Below are 14,936 nucleotides of genomic sequence, written 5' to 3'. Positions count from 1 at the left end.
AACTTCTGAAGGCAACTTCTGTTCCACTAGCTAATTGTCCTCAGTGTTAGGAAGTTTTTCCTTCATTTCAGGTTGCTTCTCTCCTTGGTTAGTTTCCACCTTTCTTTCTTCTTTTGCCTTTTGGAAAATATAAGTTGAACCCCCCCCCCTCTTCTTTAGTGCAGCCCCTCAAATAGTGGAATCATATCACCCCTAGTTCTTCTTTTCTCTAGATCAGTGGGTCTCAACCTTCCTAATGCTGCGACCCTTTAATAGTTTCTCACGTTGTGGTGACCCCCAACCATAAGATTATTTTATGTTTTTCAAAAATGTTTTTTTCCAATGGTCTTAGGCGACCCCTGAAAGGGTCATTCGACCCCCAAAGTGGTCCCAACTCATAGGTTGAAAACAACTGCTCTAGATTAACCAAACCCAACTCCTGCATGTGTTATCTCCAGGATTTCGTTTTACAATCATCTTGGTTGCTCTTCTCTGCACTTTTTCCAAAGTCTCAACATCTTTTTTGTAATGTGGTGACCAAAACTGGATGCAATATTCCAGGTGTGGCCTTCCTAAGGCTTTATAAAGCAGAATTAATACTTAACATGATCTTAACCTGTTTGTACAACCAAGGATATATTAGCTGTTTTGGCAGCTGCAGCACAAGGCTGGCTCTGGTTTAAATGGTGGTCCACCAGGACTCCAAGATTCCTCTCACAGTTACCGTTTTTGAGCCAGGTTTCGCCTAATTTATATTTTTGTACAATTCGATCAAGTCCACCGGAGCTGCTCAAACTCCCTTCGCGGCTGGGACGGCCAGGCCGATAACGGGGGGTTTCATCCAGCCATGCTGTATTGATGGGGAAGGACGAGCCCGCCATACGCGGGTGGGTCCAGGGCTCGTCGGGCCTCCAGAGTCGTCAGGAGGATCGGCGGCCCCTCGACGCACCGGGATGGGGGCGAGAGAAGGCGCAGGGGAAGCTGGCAGAGCCACGCGCGGGAGCGACCATGGAGCGCCTCCCTCAGGAGCTGCGGCCAGGCTGGGAACGAAGCGCCCGCGGGATAAGGCCCAGGACGGGGGTGAGGGAGGGAAGAAGCCATGGGGAATCTCCCACCGACTCACTCCTGGGCTCGGGGCCAAGAGCGGCCGCTCGGAGCGCTCTCTGCAGAGTCTCGGGAGCGGCTCTCCCCCTCAGGAGGGGCGCCTCGCCCTCTCCTCGCCGGCCTTGAGGGGGCTCCGTCCCTCAGGTAATGAGCGCCGGCCGGCGAAGAGTGAGGGCCCGCGTTCCTTGCCGGCAGGGCGTCGCCCCTTTGGACAGTCCCCTGAGGCCGCCTCGCCCCCGCCGCTCTCCCTTCCCAGGCAGCCCCGTCAACCGCGGCTGAGGCGCCCAGCGGACTCTGCTCCTTCCCTCGCCCGAGCGGCCAACCTGCCGCGGGCTCAGCTCAGCTCAGCTCCGCCCCGGGCGAGACCTGCGACTGCCCGTCCGCTGCTCAGGGCGCTTCCTCGGCTGAGCGCGCGGCGGCGGCGGCGGCCCCTCCTCCCCGCCTCCTCCTCCGCCTGCCTGCCTGCCTGCCTCCCCCCCGCCAGTAAATCCGATCTAGGCCGAGCCGTCTCCCTCCCACCACGTGATCGCATCCGGCGTCCTACACCTTTCGGGCTCGCTCGCTCGGCCAGGCGCGGCGCGGCGCGGCGCACCTCCACTCCAGCAAGGCACCCGGCGCCCCGCCTTCCGGACGCGGCGGCAGGGCAGGGCAGGGCAGGGCAGGGCAGGGGCGGGGAGGGCGGGGGTCGGAGCGCGTTGCCCGGGGCTGGGAGCCGCGCGGGAGGCGGCCCGAATCGGTGTCCCCGCCGCCGGGAACCGAAGAAGCCGCTCGGCCGAGCCGTCCCGCTCCCGCGCCTGGATGCTAGCTCCCGCCGCCGGACTGCTGCGCCTCGCTCGCCAGAGGAGCCGGCCGCCCCTCCGCGGAGACGCCGGCAGAGGCAGCCCCTGGCTGGCCGCGCCCGCTCGGAAGTTCGCATGAGGCTCCGCGGCGCCTGCCCGCCGCCGCCGCGCCCCTCCGGGGAAGGATTGCTGCCCCCCGAGACGTGCCTTGTCCGAGCGCCTAAGATGAAGAGGGCCATCGCGAAAGGTAGGCAAGAGGGCGCCCGCGGGACGCGGCGGGAGGGAGGGAGGGTGGAGGGAGGCAGCCCCGGGCTCGGCGCGGCAGAAGTTCCGCCTGGCAAGTTTGGCGCGCGCGGTGGGCTCAGCCCGCGGAGTGGGGGAGAGGCCGCCCGATCCCGGACCCCTCCTCAGCCGAGGAAGGGGAGGATGCGCTGCGCTTGGGCGCAGAGTTGCGCGGCTGAAGCGGCTCCCAGGCAGGGAAGCCGCTGCGCGAAGCCAGGCGTTGCGGAAGAGCAGCGGGTGCAGGGTGGGGTGGTCTGGAGGGCGACGGACGGGTCACTTCTGCCCTCTTCGGCTTTGCCCAGAAAGGGGGCTCGGGAGTGAAGGAGCCCGGAACTCCTGCCCTGCTTTGGAGGGGGGGAGACCGTCCCGGCGGCGGGGGAGACCCAGAGGCGGGGGCGTTTGGGGAGGCCGGCGTTTCTCCCAGACCCCCCCCCCCCCAGGCTGGAGGCAAAGGCGTCGAGGAGCTCTTCTTTCCATCCCGAAAAGCGCCGCAGCGGTAGATTTCTAGGCAGGACCTCCTCCCCCCACTTCTTTCTGCCGCCGCGCAGGGTCTCTACCTCGGGAGCGCTCCGGAGGCAGGCCTCGGTCTTCCCTGAAAGTCCCCCGGCTCCCCGTTGGCTTACGCCCGAGCTTCCTAGTGACCTCGGAGGGGGGGGGGCTCTGCAGCTCCGGCAGGTGTCTACAGATGTTGCTATGCTGGGCGAGGGGGGGCTGTCCTCTCCCCCTCCCCCTGGCCAGCCACCCTTCACTCCCCCTGGGCCTTTCCTGTGGAGCGAGGCGGGGGGGAGAGAAGCCCTTCTTGCCACCGGCAAGCGGCGATCCCTGCGGAAGGCTCGGTGTTTTGGGGGGCGGGGGATTCCTCCTGACATCAGTTTCCCCTTTTTCTCCTGACAGCCGGACTGACATTCAATGGAGGTTTTGGCAAAGCTGGTTCAGCTTTGGGGAAGCAATCCCCCACCCACCCACCCCGAGCCGCAAGAAGAGATTGCGGCGGGGCAAGGAAGGAGCTTCCCTTCCCCATTTCGACAGCAGGGTTGCCCCCTCCCCAATCTCCCCTGCAGAAGAGGACCCAAGAGCCTGGCCTGGGAAACCCCAAAGAGTTGGCCGAAGTTTCCAGTCCCCTTTTTTCCCCAAAGGGCAATTTGACGTTCCCAGGTGGGGTCACAGGGAAAAAAAGCGAAAGTGCTTTACGATTAGAGGAGAGCGAGCTATTTTTCCCCTTTCCCTGTTGAAGGATCGGCTTGCTCGGTTGCACCTTGTATTATGAATTGCGGCGGTGGGGATTGACCTCTAGGATCTCCCTGTGGTTAGAGGCTTTCTTGACATCAAAGCGGCCGGCGGAGGTGTGTGTGCTTGTGTGTCTTCCAGCCGTTTGGAGCGCAGCTTTTACGCATTAGAAAAGAGGGGTGGCTTGGGGGTGGGTGGGGGGGATTTGATGGCTCCGAAAAGTGGGGTGGAGTTTGGGGAGGAAAAGGTGGAGGCGTCCAGAGGCGACCCAGGTGGATCTTCCACGTCTCCTCCTCCTCCTCCTCCTCCTCCTCCTCCTCCTCCTCCTCCTCCTCCTCCTCCTCCTCCTCCTTCACGCTGTTACTTTTCTCAGCTTCGTGTAAAATATGCCCTATTAGCCAATGGTGCTCAACTGGATTAATGGCGGGGGAGAGGGCGGGGAGAAGAGATTTCATGGAAAGTGAACGCAGATTGTGTCGGCTGGAAATTGCTTTCGTTCCACTTTTATTTTTATTTTATTTTTTTAATGGCGCCCTGGGTGAAATCAGCTGCGAAGGCTGCTGCGGGGGTCTTGGAGGAGAGCCGCTGGGGGGGGGTGGGAAGTGGGGGGAAGGCAGCCAGAGCTCTTCCAAGTGTGTGTGTGGGGGGATTTAGTGAGCATCCTTGGGTTGGGGAGCCCTGGCTGGGCCAGGTGGACAGGCTGGGTGGCTGATGGGGGGGGGATCCTTTTGGGGTGGTGGGTGGTGGTGGAGGGGAAACTGAAAGTGCCATTCCAAGGGTACCACCTAGTGGTATTTTTTTCAGGGAACCAGGAAGTGGGGGGATATGTACAACAGTCAGCCCTCCAGACAGAGAATTTTCCCAAGACTGGGGGGGGGTTGAATGAGATCCCCACCTGGATTTATAGTCCCCCCCCAACACACACACACATCCTATTAGGTTGGGGAGATTCTGTGTATCTTAATGGGTATCATTGGCTGTTTCTCTCACTCTCCCACAGGCTGCTTTACAGGGAGAATATGAGACATTCTCTCTCTCCCTCCCCCCCTCCCTTCTCTCTCACACATTCTCTCTCTCTCTTCCTCCCTCACTCCCTTTCCCTCCTTCCCCCCTCTCTCATTCTCTCACACAGTCTCTATCATTCTCTCTCTGTCACACTCTCTCTCTCTCACACACACACACAATCTTTCACACACATTTTCTCTTTCACACATTTTCTCTCACACACACACACATTCTCTTTCTCATTCCCTCTCCCTCCCCTTCTCTCACTCTCACACATTCTCTCTCTCATTCTCATTCTATCTCTCCCTCCCCCTCTCTCTCCCTCCCTCCCACCCTTTCTCTCCCTCCTTCTCTTTCTCTCATTCTCTCTCTCATTTTCTCTCACATTCTCTCTCTCTCTCTCTCTCTCTCTCTCTCTCTCTCTCTCACACACACACACACACACACACACACACACACATTTTCTCTCTCACACACATTCTCTCCCTCTCTCTCCCTCTCCCTCTCTCTCTGACACACACATTCTCTCCCCCCTCTCTCCTCTCTCCCTCTCCAGCGTGGTTGATGGTTATGGATATGACTTCAATGCAGCAGTGAAACCAAACACCTCCTCGTTTGCTTGCAGGGGAAATATCTCAGGGTGCCTTCAAACACTTGAGATAGATTTTGCCTCTTTCAGGAGGCGGTTTCCCGGCTAAATTAACTGGTCAATTAATGGGAAATCTTTAGGACTATGTGAGAAACAAAATCTAATTAAACGAGAGCAGGGAGAATATTGGACCCCAAAGGCTTAGAATCCTGGGATCGCTTGATTCATTCTTTCTGGCTGCTGATGATTTGCTTGCCTTAAAGCCCTCAGAAAAAGTTCTCTTGGGAACAGAAAATTGTGTGGCTGTGTATTCTGCCACCCTCTGTTAGCTGGTGAAAGGACCAGAGGCCTGCCAAAGATTGTGTGTTGCATCTCATGGGGGAGAGTGTCAAAGACATCAGGTCCACCCTCCCTCCCTCCGTCGCTTCCTGTTCCTTTTCTTTCCTTCCTTCTATCATTCCTTCTTTCCTTTCTTCCTCTCTCTCTCCATCCTTCCCTCCCTTCCTTCCTCCCTCCCTCCTGTCCTTTTTCTTTCTTTCTTTCTATCCTTCCTTTTTTCCTTCCTTCCTCTCTCCCTCCCTCCCTTCCTTCTTCCCTCCTCCCTGTCCTCTTTCTTTCTTTCTTTCTTTCTTTCTTTCTTCTCTCCCTTCCTTGGTTCCTCCCTCTCTCCCTCTCTCCCTTCTTTCCCTCCTCCCTGTCCCTTTTCTTTCTTTCTTTCTTTCTTTCTTTCTTTCTTTCTTTCTTTCTTTCCTTCCTTCCTTCCTTCCTTCCTTCCTTCCTTCCTTCCTTCCTCCCTTCCTTCCTTCTACCCTCCCTGACCCTTTTCTTCCCTCCCTCTAAAAACACTCACCTGGGACAGAAGCAAGGGAAAATATCTGGGCATCCCTCTATCTATCCGAAAGAAATATAAGGCTCCCGTGTGTGTCTATGAATGTGAGAGTACGAAATTCGCTATAAACTACCCAGACAATCATTTCAGCAAAGGAATGTATTAATCTCCATAATACATATTAAAAAACAACAGCATGCGGGGCCACAGAAAGTTGCTCGATGTTATTATTATAATAGAAATGTCTAATCAGTCTTTAAAACCCGCACAAAGGAGGGGGAGGAGAATCCGTAGAAGGGATAATCCAATTGTTGTGCGGGTTTCTAGGGCATGATGAAAAATCCCTAGGCAGAACACGAGATCTTCCAGCCAGGAGATGCAGAGCTTAGACCAGGTGCTCACGCACCCACCTCCCAGTCCTGTTACCTGACCAGGTGTGCAGAAGAGCCTCCATTGGCTGATCTCAGTGAGCTTTGAAGCTGGAGGAGCACCGTGCTGGGTGGGAGGTGGGCTGGAGAAATGGCAGAGGGGAGTCAAAAACCAAAAGGCATCACCCCTGCCTCTTTTTAGACACCACATCTGAAAAAAAAGGGCAGCAGCTTTGATTTCACAGTGGGCTCCAACAATGTTTCTGCCTCTGCTCCAGAGGCTGCTAATATGAAAGCGGAGAAGGCAGTGAAGAATCTCAGTTTTCATTTCACAGTGACAAATGGTGCACCAAGAACTAAGATCTACTAGATCAAGGGTGTCAAACTCAGGGCCCTGCGAGCTGGATCTGGCCCACAGAGTGCTTAGAACTGGCCCACGGGGCCACCCTGGAAACAGCGAAGGACTCTGCCAGTGAAAACAGAGCTCAAGGGGGTGGGGGGTGGCACATGTTTTCGTTGGCAGAGGGCTATCAAAAGAAACTGAAGGCAAAACAAAAGGAGAAAAAATTCCCCTTTTGCATTTGAGCATGCAAGAAGGGACAGGAAAGGAAGAAGGGGAAGAGGAAAGAGAAAATAAAAGAAGGGAAGATGGGAAGAGAGCAAGGAAGGAAAAAGAAGGAAAGAGGGGGAGGAAGAAGAAAGGAGAAGGAAGAGAGAATGAAAAAGAAGGAAAGGGAGGGAGGGAGGGCAGAAGGAAGGAAGGAGATTATAATGGGAATGAGGGAGGGTCTGAAGGAAAACCTGCCTTAGCAGCCACCACAGGTGCCCCTCCTGACATGAGTGAGGTCAAGCTGGCCATGCCTACCCCAGCCCCCCAAGCTCAAACACAACCCTGATGTGGCCCTCAACGAAATTGAGTTTCACCCCCCTATATTAGAGGGCTTCTCAAAACTTTAGCAACTTTAAGTAAAGTGTGGATTTCAACTCCTAGAATTCCTCAGGCAGCATGAATTCTCTGGGAGTTGAAGTTCATACATCTTAAATTTGTTATCTGTTGATGAACGCAGGTTTAGTCCTTACAGTAGGAGAGAATATTTATGGGTGAACAATATTTTTCTTTTAGAAATTAAAAAAGAACTGAATTTGTCTATTAGCCACGTGTAATCGCACATACTCCCCCCCCTTGATTGAATAACCTATTCTACAGTCTTGTGCATTAGTAAAAAAACATAAGAATGGATTATTCTTCAATAAGCAAAATTACATCAGCTTAATTTAACAGGCCGCAGGATCTTATTTTCCTGGTATAAATTGAGTGCCCTTTTCTTTTATGCTGTGTAATTGCCATCAAGTGCAGAGAGCTTTAAAAGAATCCTTTCTCCATTCCTGTTTCAGATGAGAAAGGTAAAAGTTAAATTGGCCACTGTGTCCTTTATGTGTGGTTCCTGGGGGGAGGGGGGATTTCTTGCAAGGAGGAGGGAAACAGAAGGCTGCCTTTCCCATGTGCCCCCACAGCTTTTACTTCTCAAAGTATCAATCAATCAATCAGAATAGAGCTGGAAGGGACCTTGGAGGTCTTCTTGTCCAACCCCCTCCCTGCTCAAGCAGGAGACCCTATACCATTTTAGACAAACAGTGGTCCAGTTTCTTTAAAAAAAAAACCTCCAGTGTTGAATTTCCTCAGATTACCAGCGGGGAAAAATGCAGACTACAGGAACCATTTGCACCACTCAGCTGACCCTGAGGACACAGACAAACCTCCAAGTGGCCTCAACAACTCTCTAAAAGGATGCAAATGACCAGCTGTCTGAAAGGAGTATAAATCCTTCCATTCCCCTCCATCCAATCAAAGCTGAAGAAGCTTTTTGGATGAGAAGCAAAAAGTCTTCAAAAGAAAACAAAAAACAAAAAAACAAAAAAGTCCAGTTGCCTCCTGAAAAAACACTTTTGGGACAACCATGACTTGGAGGACGGAAAATCTCTACAGACCTCCAGTGGTGAAGCACCCAGAAGTTCTGGAGGCAAGCCATTCCACTGAATAATGGAGTTGGAAGAGACCTTGGGGGTCTTCTAGTCCAACCCCCTGCTCAAGCAAGAGACCCTATACCAGAGGTGGAACCAAGAAGGTTCTGACAGGTTGTGGAGAACCGGTAGTGGGGCTGCCCTTGAAGAGTGTTTGAAGACTTCAGTTAGTCCAGAATGCAGCCACGCGAGCGATTGTGGGTGCACCCAGGTACACCCACGTTACACCTATCCTCCGCGAGCTGCACTGGCTACCCATTAGTCTCCGGACCCGCTTCAAGGTGCTGGTCGTTACCTATAAAGCCCTACATGGCATCGGACCTGGGTACCTGAGAGACTGCCTCCTGCCGATTACCTCCCATAGACCGATTAGATCTCACAGGTTAGGTCTCCTCCAGATTCCATCTGCCAGCCAATGTTGGCTGGCGACTCCCCGGGGGAGAGCCTTCTCTGTTGCAGCTCCAGCCCTCTGGAATGACCTCCCCGTGGAGATCCAGACCCTTACTACCCTCCCGGCCTTCCGCAAAGCCACCAAGTCCTGGCTGCTCCAGCAGGCCGGGGGACTTGTGAAACATCCAGCCCCACGGAAACTGTGAATGTTGCGTTTTTTAAGTGTTGTCTTTGTCTAGTTATCTCCCCCTCCCTTGTCTATTGTGAGCCGCCCGGAGTCCTTTGGGAGTGGGTGGCATACAAGACAAATAAACTAAATAAACTAGTGGAAATTTTGAGTAGTTAGGAGAACCAGCAAATGTCACCTCTGAATGGAGATTTTACAGTAGCCTTTCCCTGCCATGCCCACCAAGCCAATAATAATTAATGGAGTTTTGCAAGAGGCAACTGTGATGCCAACTTATCTTACCAGCTAGTGGTCTTTAAATCCTTGGAGTCCACTTGCTCACCATTGAGCACAGAAAATGAAATGTCCTCCTTCCAAAATGTTTCCAAGTGATTGATATTTTTGACACCCAGATTCGGCTACCTCCTCAACTCCTCAAAGGTTGGGGCTTTTACTTAGCCTTATCTGTGCATTTAATTTTGGAATCTGAGTTTTGACAGCTTTTGATAGCCCCTGAGCAAATAATATTTATTATTTGGGAGGACTTGATGGATAGCATATTGTGGAGAAGTGAACTAAAATCAGTCTTTAGACTTATCAGTTCATTTCTTTCATTGTGATTTGAAGGTTATGGATTAATTCTGTAACCAAAGCAATTGTTCAATGTTTCCTAAATCAATCCATCTAGAGATTTATTCCTGGCATAACGTTTAGCCATAGAAAGCGTGCAGAAAAGAGCAACAAAGATGATAAGAGGACCGAGATAAAGTAGAATGAGCTGGGAAGGGACCTTGGAGGTCTTCAAGATGTAACAGTCATAAGTGTGAAAAATAGCCATAAGTCACTGTTTTCAAGGCGGTTGTAAACTTTGAATTAAGCGAACTGTGGTAAGTTGAGGATACCTGTATTAAGGGGAGACGGCAGTGAGGAGCACAGCAGTGGTGCGAAATGCACTACTTCCCATGTGTTTAACTTCCTTAATTTCCTAAAGTTTGGAAAGTGGTTTGCCATGCAGTACCGAATAGCAAAGGGAAACACAATGTCTTAGAATTTGGCTCCAGCATGCAGTTTCTTGGCTTCCTATTCTAATGACTGTTCTGGATATGAAGATTTACCTTTTTTGTACCATTTGCTCAAGGACTTGTTATGGCCTATTGAATGCTGGCCAATCCAGCAGCTGATTCAGAGGAGAAGGAGGTGTGGGAATTAGGGTCAGCATCAAGGCAACCTGGGAGGTCCGAGGGGGAAGAGGGAATGGAGCTGGCAGAGAGAAAGAGAGAGACTGAGGCAGAGCCTGGGCTGTCCGTCACCCCTCGGATGGAGAGTCAACAGCCTGCAGGTCTGGAGGTGGCTGATGAGGAAGAGGAGGAACAGTTGGGTCCAGGGCCTGATGCACAGATGCGCAGAAGGCAGAGGAGAGGAGAGCAGTGGAAATCTATGGGCCAGTCCTTGGGTCGGAAGAGCCACCCCACCCTAGTTCTGGGGATTAAAGGCAGGGGGCAGAGATGAATAGATGTGGCACACAACTATTCATCTCCCGGATGGATGGACTGGTTAGCATGGAGTGAGAGAGAAACTTTTTGCCAGGGCTGCTGGGATTCCTAATAAAGGAATCTTTGAGTTAACTTCAGAAGGTTGGTTGTGTTTGGGGAGCTGGGTCAGAACAAGACCCATCCATAAGGTGGAGCTGAGGGTCAAAGGTTGTATGGCTGGAGCCTTGTTTGAAGATCATGTGCTAAGAGAATGGGAATACCTGCTGTATACAGTAAGGCAGGTGGAAATGGAAGACATAGATTTGTAAAATCAATTCAGCAAATATTAATGCTATGGAAGAGACCTACATTTTCTCTGTACCATTTTTTTTCCATTCTCTTTGACAGCAGAAAATTTGCTTTTAATAAGACTTGAGTGGGAGAGGAGGGTTTTCAGAGAATTTCTCAAGCACAGCTTTCACTAGGGTGAGGCCAAGGATTCTTCTATTTCTCATTGCAGCAGGTGGCTATGCGCAAGAATATTCTCAGCTAAGCATTAGTACCTGCCTGGAGTTAGATAACAATCAACAAAGTTCAAGGGAGGTTGTGACTTGAGTTCACTTGTGGCTATGTAAGGATCCTAGGCTGATTGCTCTTTTAATCTTGACCCCAGGTACTGACAGTCCTTCTCCTACATTAATTAAGTCTATAATGCAAAGTTGTCCAAGTTGTTTGAATGCTTCCATTCTTGCTTGGAATACCTGAGATTCCCAATGGAAAGGTATGGAGTCATGCTGTTAATTGTCTCCTACTACAGCCGCTCAGGGGTGGGTTGCTATTGGCATTCCTGCTGGTTTGGCGTGCAAAAAATGCTCTGCACACATGCGCATTTGCACCTAAAAATGGTCTGGTCATGTGCACCTTAGAATAGGAAAAAGATTACATTTTTGCAATGAATATTGTTCTGCGCATGCAGAAATGAAAATCAAGATGGCGCCAACGACGATAAAATCAGTTCAGGGGCGTGGCAGGCCAAGTTACTACCTACTTGACCGAACCAGTCTGAACCGGTAGGAATCCCACCTCTGCAGCCACTCCTCTTTTAGCAGATACCTTGTTTAGTGACCGTTTATAAATAAAATGGTCATTAAAAGCACATTTTACAATTAGTAGTAATCACATGTTATGTTCTTGATAAATGTACGTCCTGGGATAGTGTGAGGTACTTCCAACTCCCTTCAATAGGGATAAAATTGTAAGGATGCACTTATTTTAGTTTAAGCAAAGACAAATACAAGACTAAAACATTACATATAATGATAGATATAAATCAAACAGTAAAAAAAATAAAAATGCATAATATCATGATTTCTTAGTCTAAATAAAACAAGTAACCCATAAATGAATCATACTTACAACTCCAGGAATACACATAATATCCAATATATAAAAACATAAAATGACGTAGAATCAAAAGTATATCTTTTAAATTGCAACAATAAACAGTTTTTCTATAATCAGAACATATCTAGTCATCAAATCCGAAAGTCAAAACTTCCTTTTTATCTTTATCAAGCGAAAAATCCAAAAGTAGCATCCTTGTTGAAAAAAAAAGCAGTCAAATTGTGATCTTAATCAAAGCAGTCAAATTTCCCATTTCAACCAGTTCCATTAACTCCACAATCCATTCTTCCATTGTGAGAATTCACACATCCTTCCACCTTTGTGCATATAGGATACCTTGCAGAACTTGTCATATATAAGAAATCCCATATTTTCTTCCAATCAGTCAGAGCTGGAAGGGATTTTGGAGGTCTTCTAGTCCAACCCCCTGCTGAAGCAGGAGACCCTATCCAGCCTATTCTTAAAAATCTTCAGTGATGAAACACCCACAACTTCTGAAGGCAAACACAAACTGTTCCACTGGTTAATTGTCCTCACTGTTAGGAAGTTTCTCCTTAATTCCAGGCTGCTTCTCTCCTTGAATAGTTTCCATCCATTGTTTCTTATCCTGGCCTCTGGTGCCTTGGTGAATAATTTGACCTCTTCTTTGGGACCTCCTCAAATACTGGAATTCTGCTATCATGTCCCACCTAATTCTTCTTTTATTTAGACTAGGCAGACCCAAATCCTGCAGCCATTCTTCATATGTGTTAGTCTCCAGGCCTTTGATCATCTTAGTTGCTCTTCTCTGAGCTTTTTCCAAAATCTCAACATCTTTTTTGTAGTATGGTGACTGAAACTGGATGCAGTATTCCATGTGGCTTTATAAAGTGGTACAAATACTTCACGTGATTTTAATTCTGTACTTCTGTTTATATAACCAAGAACTGTATATTCGCTTTTTTCCAGTCTGTTTATCCATCAAACCAAAAATAAACAATTCTGATTTCTAATGTGCATCAGTTTTAAGAAGGTTCTGGAGCAGCAAATCTCTTTTGCTTAGCAGTTTTATAAGTGTACTATAAACAATAAAAGATACTGTCATATTGATTTCATTTCCAGTATATATATTTTTGACAATTTTTCAGGTATTAAAACCAATTATACATCATTTTATAATTTTTTAGAATCATAATTTAATGTAAATTTCAATCCATTTGTCCACATTTTCCCATTTGTCAAGGATAATATTATATTGATGTTTTGCCCATTTAATCTTTCAATCTTTAACATACTGTATATTCACCCTTTCCATTCATCACAAATAATTTGTAAACCATAGCAATGAGATGTTCATCATTGTATTCATTGGCAAGCAACAGGGAGAAAGCAGAACTATTTAACTCATGTTTTGCATCTCTCTTTACACAAAGGGATAAAACAGTCCAACCTATCAAAAACAGTACCACAAAAATCAGATTAGGAACACAAGTTGAAATAGGGAAGAAAATGGTAAGTGAGCATCTGTCTACCCCAGACGAGTTCAAATTACCAGGACTGGATAGATTACACCCCAGGGTTCTAAAGGAACTGGCAGACAAGATCTCAGAACCACTGAACTATATCTTTCAGAGATCCCGGAACTACCAGAGGACTGGAAAAGAGCTGATGTGGTTCCCATCTTCAAAAAAGGGTAAAAAACAGATCAAGGAAACTACAGACCTATCAGCCTGACCTCAATACCAGGAAAGATTCTGGAAAAGATAATCAAGCAATGAATTAGCAAACACCTAGAAGCAAACAAAGTAATAGCCAAAAGCCAACATGGGTTTGTCAAAAAAAGATCATGCCAGACTAATCTTATTGCATTCTTTGATAATATGACAAAGCAGACCAGAGGAATGCCGTCGATATAGTTTACTTGGACTTCAGTAAGGCATTTGATAAGGTAGACCATAACCTACTACTAGATAAAGTAGAAGAATGTGGGTTAGACAGCATCCTCACCAGATGGATTCGTAACTGGCTGACCAACCGCACTCAACATGTAGTCCTCAATGGAACTGCATCTTCATGGAGGGAAGTATGCAGTGGAGAACCCCAAGGCTCTGTTTTAGGCCCAATACCCTTCAACATTTTCATCAATGATTTGGATGAGGGAATAAATGGGGAACTCATCAAATTTGTAGATGACACCAAGCTGGCAGGAATAGCCAACACTCCAGAAGATAGGCTAAAGATACAGAAGGATCTTGACAAACTTGAACATTGGGCACTATCTAATAAAATGAAATTCAATGGTGAAAAAAGTAAGGTTCTACATTTAGGCAACAAAAATGAAATGCACAGGTACAGTATAGGTGCGACCTTGCTCAACAGTAGTAACTGTGAAAGGGATCTTGGAGTCCTAGTGGACAACCATTTAAATATGAGCCAGCAGGGGGCAGCAGCTGCCAAAAAAGCCAACACACTTCTAGGCTGCATAAACAGAGGGAAAGAATCAAGATCATATGACGTGTTAATACCACTTTATAATGCCTTGGTAAGCCACACTTGGAATACGGCATTCAGTTTTGGTCACCACGATGTAGAAAAGATGTGGAGACTCTAGAAAGAGTGCAGAGAAGAGCAACAAAGAGGATTAGGGGACTGGAGACTAAAACATATGAAGAACGGTTGCAGAAATTGGGTATGTCTAGGTTAATAGAAAGAAAGACTAGAGGAGACATGATAGCAGTCTTCCAATATCTTAGGGGCTGCCATAAAGAAGAGGGAGGCAAACTATTCTCCAATAGGGGGTAGAACAAGAAGCAATGGGTGGAAACTAATCAAGGAGAGAAGCAACTTAGAACTGAGGAGAAATTTCCTGACAGTTAGAACAATTAATCAGTGGAACAGAAGTTGCCTCCAGAAGTTGTGAATGCCCCAACACTGGAAGTCTTTAAGAAGATGTTGGATAGCCATTTGTCTGGAACGATATAGGGTTTCCTGCCTAGGCAGGAGGTTAGACTAGAAGATCTCCAAGGTCCCTTCCACCTCTGCTATTGTATTGTATTGTATTATTGTATTGTATTATATTGATATATAAATATTTTGCAAAAGTAGTTCTTTCATCTGTACAAACTTTTTTATCCAATTTAAATCTTTCGGATAGTTGAACATGCCTCCTTGCATATCATTTGGTGATTGACAGGGATCCTTATGAAGGCAGGATACAGGGTGGATTTGATTTAAATCAAGTAGATTTAAATCACTAGTAAAAAGGCTTATTTAAAAACTCGATTTCAGTCATAATTTTTAAAGAGCAACTGTCATCTCTGTCCCGTAGGGACTCCTCCTCA

At 48.3% G+C, this 14,936-nt stretch overlaps 1 protein-coding gene across 1 annotated transcript in view; it reads left to right on the top strand.

Moving 5' to 3' along the window:
- The first annotated feature begins 1,827 nt into the window (after window positions 1-1,827).
- Window positions 1,828-14,936, top strand: part of RTN4R (reticulon 4 receptor) — a 172,936-nt gene continuing 159,827 nt past the window's right edge. Inside the window, exon 1 of the mRNA XM_087705844.1 lies at window positions 1,828-2,109. Within this exon, the coding sequence (XP_087561970.1) occupies window positions 1,998-2,109 (112 nt within the window). The 5' untranslated portion in view covers window positions 1,828-1,997. The remainder of the gene's footprint in view (window positions 2,110-14,936) is intronic.

Source organism: Thamnophis sirtalis, unplaced genomic scaffold (assembly GCF_051295495.1).
Source record: "Thamnophis sirtalis isolate CommonGarterSnake01/CBP01778 unplaced genomic scaffold, rThaSir2_p1.2 scaffold_2, whole genome shotgun sequence".
NCBI classification, from domain to species: domain Eukaryota; kingdom Metazoa; phylum Chordata; class Lepidosauria; order Squamata; family Natricidae; genus Thamnophis; species Thamnophis sirtalis.
This window is presented reverse-complemented; position numbering and strand designations above follow the sequence as displayed.